Source organism: Chenopodium album, chromosome 20 (genome assembly GCF_948465745.1).
Source record: "Chenopodium album chromosome 20, dcCheAlbu1.1, whole genome shotgun sequence".
Lineage (NCBI taxonomy): Eukaryota > Viridiplantae > Streptophyta > Magnoliopsida > Caryophyllales > Amaranthaceae > Chenopodium > Chenopodium album.
In genome coordinates this window covers 10,880,949-10,888,692 of record NC_137853.1, presented here as the reverse complement: position 1 = coordinate 10,888,692, position 7,744 = coordinate 10,880,949, and the positions used below count along the sequence as shown (strand labels likewise).

The 7,744-nt window shown below is 35.4% G+C and overlaps 1 protein-coding gene across 1 annotated transcript; it reads right to left on the bottom strand.

The window, feature by feature from the left end:
- Positions 1–1,424: 1,424 nt before the first annotated feature.
- On the bottom strand, positions 1,425–7,202 carry LOC145598262 (BAG family molecular chaperone regulator 4-like). Its single transcript, XM_081654592.1, has 4 exons — positions 6,821–7,202; positions 4,817–5,073; positions 4,564–4,710; positions 1,425–1,864 (listed from the first exon to the last, which is right to left on the bottom strand). Exons 1-4 carry the CDS (start codon positions 7,011–7,013, stop codon positions 1,670–1,672), a joined length of 792 nt encoding a protein of 263 aa, XP_081510718.1. The 5' UTR covers positions 7,014–7,202; the 3' UTR covers positions 1,425–1,669.
- Positions 7,203–7,744: the final 542 nt, after the last annotated feature.

Here is a 7,744-nt window from a genome sequence, read left to right as displayed (position 1 = left end):
ATTCTTGTGTACCCTAATTCTTTCTTAACCCAGTCCATGAATTCAAAGTAACACACTTCCTCACGATCAACATTAGGGTGTAAAGACAGACTATAGAAATCACTATCACCATACTCATAAGTTGTTTTCCCTTTTCTAGTCACAAATTTCCCACCATAATATAGTCTTATGTTAATTGGCTTCGACATTTTCAACACTTCAATTGGGCAATTAAACCTGAACAGCCAATGACATAGAGTAGCATCTAAGAACAAATTCTAGGGTTTTGCTATTTATGAAAAAACACATCAAAAGCAGAGAAATTCAACACATAACCAACATGCAACCAATAAAAATAGTACTCAAAAGACTAATTAACATATTTAATTAGGTAATTAGCCTTAATTTTATTTTAATAAGCAATTTGCAAACAAAGAGATTAAAAAATTGAGAAACACATACCTCGGCGTAGTTATGCGTGTGAATGAGAAGATGTGGGACTTGCTTTTGCATTTAGATGAGCTTTTTGCCTTCTGCTTGTTCTTCACCATTATTACAGACCAAAGTGAGCAATTTTGGGAAAACAATGAGATCTTTTACTACTTTGAAAGAGACAAAACAGGACCTTGAGTTAAATACTTACCAATAAAATAGCTTGTGGGGTTAATCTCTTGCCAGAAAGCAATTCGCCATTAATTCCATCATCAGTGCGTCGCCAGTAATGGTGGTTAGCTTCTTGTCAAAGCACCAGTTTTAAGAGAGGGAAATACTTTAATTAGGGAAAGGGGAAAAACGAGGGAATTGGAGGGAAGAACAAGGGAAAAGGGGGAAAAAAAGGAAGATTAAGTAGTCACGTGCAATGCATGTGACTTTAGATGGCCGGAAAAAAAAGTCAACGACGGAGTTCGGTCAACGGCTCCCCTACACAACCCAAACTGGATAAAAGGACCTTTTGTGCCACCTTTTTTTATAAAAGGGCCTTTCTCACAAGGTCGACCACTTTAAAGGACCTTCCTCGCAAATTTTCCTAATGACAACTTTTAATGTCTTGTGTTTACAGTGGTCGCTACAGTAGTCAAGTGCAACTGCAACTGCAACTGGATGATATTTCTCTTATACCTGTATTTTTAGTCAAAATGTCAGTCATCAGGGCACAAACTTACCCCCAAGTGCTTCAAGCGTTCAATGATCCGTCAGTACAAGATCACAAATACAGATGTCTGCATCGTACATGGCATACATCCCCACAAGAACACGGACTCGGACAAGGACAATAAGAAGCCAGCGCAGACCACAACAGATTCAATGAGACCAGAAACGCAACTGTTTCAATAAGAATTACTAATTTGAAATCAAGAATTCATATGAATAACTGAAATGTGAATAAGCAGCTCCGGCAGAAGTTTTTTTGTCCAAAGAAGAAAAACGAGGAAAGATGGGAGTAATAGTCTAAGTAGTAAACAATTTTGTAAGTGATCATATACATGGATGAATATGTCTTCGAAAATTTTAGGCAACAATTTCATATGCAACTTTCATACTCCATACTTCAAAGAGTTAAATACAACTTTGAATTGATGAGGAGCCATTACCGGCAAAAAAATCATAATCACCCAGACACAAGTCCCTAATGGATTGTACAAGCAATAATGACGTAATAAGTTGCACCAAAAAATATGACAATATTAATCTATTCAAACCGCTCCCAGTCTTCAGTTACTTTCGAAGATGATGAAACTGAAGGTGGAGTCAAGCTCCCAACTCCAGAATCAAATGTCTCCCAGTTGGTGGTCACTGCTACAGTATTGCTGCAATTATCATTTGGATGAGAGTTTCTAGCCTTCATGGCATCCAGTGTATCCACAAAGCCTTGCACACGACGAACCTGTTCAATCGTGCATAACCTATTGTCAGGGACTCACATGAAGAAATAAACTACGGAAACAAATTGCACAACTCTAATTGAAGAGAAAATTGTCATTTAAAAAAAATAGTCAAAACAAAAAAAATAGGTATGCCACACATTAAGTCAGGTGTTCAGTATGGTACGCCATAGTAAATTAAACCAACAAACTTAATAACTGCTTCTAGGATTGAATATACTCTGACTGACGAGGGCAAATAAACCAGGCACCCAAGGGGCCAAGAATGAAGATATACAAACTGAATCAGAATGATTAGGTTATTGGTTAGTAAGAAACAGATTAAACTATTTGTGGATGTTATTACTCCAATTCCTAATGCTTCCAAAAATTCTCAAGTGTTGAACTTTAGCCAAAATATGATGCCTATGACACTTCTTCACTATGCAAAACCTCTATCTTCTTAAATTCATGAAACTCATTTGTGTTGCATCCTACAACGTTGTTTCAACACTGCTACTAGAAATACACATATATTGAGCAACAAAGGTTTTCACAATCAAACCATTAAGGTGCTAGATAGATAATTACCAGCACCTGACAAACACCAAGAAATAGTGTACATGAAGCAAGTCTGTAAAATACTTTAATTTGCCATTCATGCAATCAGGGAACTTGAAATTCATTTTACCATGATAAAAGTAACAATGATAACTGAATAAAGTGAAGAAAGAAAAAGACGCAGCTAAGATATAGGAAACTCTCAAGCATATAAACGATATCAATTCCACACGAACCAACACAAAAAAAAAAAGTCTTCCTAGTGCCACTTAGGCCCTGTTTGGTTTGATGTAAAACATTGTCAATGAAAAATTAGTTTTCATGGAACACATTTTTTCAAGGAAAAACACAATTGCAAATTAGTTTTCCTATTTGGTTGCATACAAGAAAAGTTCAAGAAAAATCAAAAATAGGAGTGGGGATGTGAGGATGGATGAGAGGGAAGGAGGTAAGGAAGAGGGAGGAAAATGTGGCTTCCCTTGTTTTGTAAAGGAAAAAGTTTTCCATCATTAAGAATGCAATTTTCCACCATTGGGAAAATTGTCTTCCCACCCCTTCACAAACCAAACAAAGGAAAATGGGGAAATCATTTTCCATGAAAACGTTTTACATCAAACAAAATGGGGCATTAGTGAGATAATAGCGCTCCCCATATGCTAGTCAGGTAATACAATATGTATAATTACATATACACATATACTTGAACAAAAGGCAGATCAGGAAGAATATATGCACAGCAAACATAAAAAGGAGTAATCTAACCGAATTCAAAGCAAGTTGGGAAATCGAGTATTATTAGAAAGCCCTCTGCAACTATCTGATTTGGATGAAATATTTGGGGCAAACATGCCATTGATGTTAATATTTGTTTTGAGGTATTACCTCTAAAGACCACCCATAAAGAGCCATTATCCAGAATTACAGACCCTATAATAACTTAAGACTTCTATAAATATACTTCAGGATTGGAGAAGAAGACCAAGAGGATGTAACAGAATATTCAAAAGAAATGTTTTGCGGTAAAGTTGATAATAGTAACAGGTCCAGAAAGGGGTATTGCTGTTTCAAATAGAATACAAATTATCTACTCCCTGAAATAAGAAAAGTTCCCAAGCAGCACCAATGATTTTTGTCTACTTCAGTTTTTCTGTTGGCCCCAAAATTTACAGGGATCGCTCTCAATGTTAAATTCTTCCAAAGCTTGAGGTTACAACTATTTAGATCAAATTGTTAGAGGTTAAGTTATTAATGCTAGGGTATACCTAGAACACACCAGCAGCAGGCTTCATTATAAGCTTTGCTGTTGCATAATTGGCATATACACTTGTTCTTTACTCACCTCCTTACTCAACAAATCCCTTCTACACAACTAATATTACAACAGCACCAGCAGCTAGCAAAATGATGAATATAGGCATTGAGGTAACAGTATTATGGTATGGAATTATGATTGGGAGGATGGCTTCTATCATAATTGTTGATTCATGACAAAGACAACTACAGTGGTTAGCAACACTTGTCAACAAACCAAAACCCCTAGTAAAAATCTAAACTAAGAGGAATTGCTACAGCACCATGCAACCTGACTTAATCTTCAAGAGGAATTGCTTGTAATATTGTAATTCTCAGATTCACATTGCAGGCCAATCCCCTGACTTTTAACTTGTGATGGGGCAATGAGAGAAGCCAACATCATAGTAGAAGAGCCTTCTCAGTGTTTTAGGTTACTTTTATGAGCTATATACAAGGAATAATTTATCACAGTACTTGTGATGCAATTTACTCAGTTTATTTTGTATTGGACCTATCATATAACATGTTGAGCACATAGCATTAATGGCATAAATTGGTAGCAAGAAATTGATGATGTGTATTTTTCTACTAAATCATCGATATTTGGGTCTTAAAGCTCTTTTTCAATATAACCCTTTTCCATTCTCTCTAATGAAGTAAAAGTGTAAAATAATTGTAATCTCCTTTGGAAAGCTACTAAGCTAAGGTCTCTACTTTCGTGTGAAAATTGAATAAAACTTAGTTCTACAAATTTATAGCTCTTTAGCTTCAATAGATAAGCATCCAGTGTTTTCTTGAGAATACAAGCACTAAAAGAAATGTAAAATATAAAAGGGATTCTTCTTGAGCACAAACCAAACCAACTCACCTCATTCTTCCGCTGGGTTTTTGCTTCTCCTTCGGCCTCAATGCTATCCAATTTCAGCAATTGAACCATAAACAACTCTGTTAAGATGATATATTCCTTCTCATCTACCTTTGTTCCATTATAAAGAGATGCTTCCAAGGATGAGACCTGCACATAAGAAGGGAGATAACAAAGACATCACCTTTCTACTCGCCAAAAAAGAAATGATTTTACCCTTTGAGAAAAACCCTTTCCAAGAAAGAAATGATTTTACCCTTTGAGAAAGCTTATCCACCTCTGCCCGAACTCCAGCAATTGCAGCAAATGCCTTTGATATTTCTTCTTTCTTTTTTGCCTCCTCCATTTTTTTCTCCTTGCTAGCAGGACGCTCCATAAGCAACAACTTTGAGTGGTCCTTTAAACCTGCCATAAGTAAAGTCTCACCATCTTCCTTCTCCCTCCCACGGAAAAACAGCCTTTGGTCCTCAGCCTCTAACCCAGTTTCTTGAACAAGAAGTTTCTTCAACTCACCTTTAACCATTAATATAAATGAATTAGAAATTAAACATCTGTCTCAAAACCCATTTGGACACAAGCACTACCTAAGGTCAACTTATACCATGATGTTTCAGAATCTAGGAAGGAATGCAAACAAGGGAGGAGATTTTTCGATGATGTAAATAGGAGGTGAGGTAAATATTTATTACTCCCTCCATCATTAAAAACTACTCTTGTTTTGACAGTATACATCTTTGACAATTAATATCTCTACATATTTGGAAGAAAAGTAAAATTCTAATTAGAAAAAAGTTGATATTCTCAACTCAACCATTCAGACAAATCAAACAAGACCTCCCACATAAGTATGTTTTTTCTTATATAATGGGAATAATTCAGAAGACTCCCTTAAAATGTGAATAGTAGCATGATTTCAAAAAGAAAGAACTTTTAGAAACAAATGGTTCATTATGCGAGATGTCTTTCTATCACATAGCTAACTACTATAGTAAGCATTATATGCCTAGAAAGGTCAGGATGGACACAGCCAAGAACCTCATCTCTGGCCACTCAAGATAGGTAATTATAAACTCTTTGATATCACTGTATATACTCTCTCCAACAGGAATTATTCGTCTCATTGTTTCAACCCCTAATATTTAAGGATCTACTTAGATTTGACAAAATATCTCTAACCCAACCTCTCACCAACATTTTATTTAACTAACGCTTTGTTTGGATAGCAAAGAAGGAAGGAAAGGAAGGGGAGGAAAAAAGGAGGAAGGGAAGGGAAAAGAAAGGGAGGGGGAGGTGAGCTCTATTTTCCCTCCAAATCTCTCCAAATTTGGAGAGATTATGCTTATTAAAGAGAGAGGGAAAATGGATCCCTCCCTCTCCTTTCCCTTCCTTCCCCCAATCCTTTACCCAAACAAGAGAATTTGTCCCCCTCGCTTTCTCTTCTCTTCTTTTCCTTCCATTTCTTTCAATCCAAAAAAATTGTAAGGATATGTTTGGAAACATAATCATAATAATAAATTTTAATTGAGAAAACCAAAGTGAATTCAAACACAAAAAATGCGGGGTTTTCTTACGAACATTCCAAACTAGTTTATATGTGACTACAATCCCCAAATGGGGAAGTATTATAGTCACATCAAAGCACTTCGATTCTGCTTTTAAGAAGCAAAAGGGTTAAAAAATAAGACCTTTCCTTTTATCCAAAATTCAGCCCGAATTTTCGATTAGGAAACTAATCAATACTCATCATTGAAAAGAGGGGGAACCTCGACAAAACCCTAAGTTTTTCCCAATTCATTATTTAACCAAACCTTCCAATGAAAAACAATCATAAACATTGCATAAAACCCAACAATTCTCTGATATAACATCACTACATTAACACCCAATACATCAAAGCAGTAATCCCCTCACTCTAACCCTTAATTTTCTCATTTCAGCCACTTCTACACAAATTAACAAGTTCATAATTTCACAATTTCCATAACTTATGAGCTCATATAACAAAATTCCTCAATAAAATCAATCCTAAACATCAAACAAAACCCAACTACACATAAACATAACACTTGTACTAAACCTAAACTCTATGGATGCCAAACTAGCTTACGGGTAAAACCCAAGACCTGAGATCAAATCTCGTCTACGTAACCCCAGAAAATAACACAAACCCCACAATCAAACAAATCAACTATCATTATACTACAGAAAAACCCCAGAAAATATTATTAACAAAAATACTGAAAATAGAAGAAGAAAATACCAAAAGTGAATTTGCAAGGGAGGGCGAATTCGTAGGAAGAAGAGCCATAAACAACCTTGATCTTGTAAAAAGGAAGATTATTATTATCATCAGCATCATCATCAAAACCATTCTCTCTCTTCTGAACCAACATACCACCAGGCCTCATCTCCCACTCTCTCTCTTTATCCATGGCTTCTTCAACTGGGTTCATCTTTGTTTCTCTCTCTAGATTTGAGAAATGGAGGAAATTTATATTATGGCGGAAAATATTTGTGGGGTTTATTTGATTTTGTAATTGGGTGTGATTTTGATATTGATTTTGATTTGAGTGTTTGGGTTAAATTTTGAAGAGAGGTGGATCGGTGGTTTACGACTTACGTCAAGTTATCGTGCAATTACGGGTTTATGGGGATGGTGAGGGGTAGAGTTTCAGGGTTAATTGACGTTCAATTGGAGGTGGGAAATGTTTAAGCTATGTGACATTTTGTGGGGTTCTTGAGCTCAACTCGTGTGTTTGGGAGGCGTTTCAAACGGCTAACGGTGAGCCGAAAAAAATATGTATCACTTTGGTAAAAACCTCTTTCACCCTATTAATTTAGAATAGTAAAATAATACGGAGTATCATTAGATATTCAGGGTACTAAAACAATTTACAATAGTCCTTATAAAAATTGCAGTGGTAATTTATACCGTATGTTTTACAATGTCGTATTGTTTTTTCTTCCTTTTTCACTTTTTTCTCTCTTCCTTTCTCTCTTTTCCATATACTTTTATTGAATCTATCTATCTATATATTATACTAAAAGACAAGCACCTCAATGTGAGACTGACAAATGTCTTTTTATGATTCGTTGTCTTTTTTACTTTTTTATTTTTTTTATTTTTATTTTTGATTATACATTGATGTTTCCATATAAAATATATTCTAAATATTTTACATAA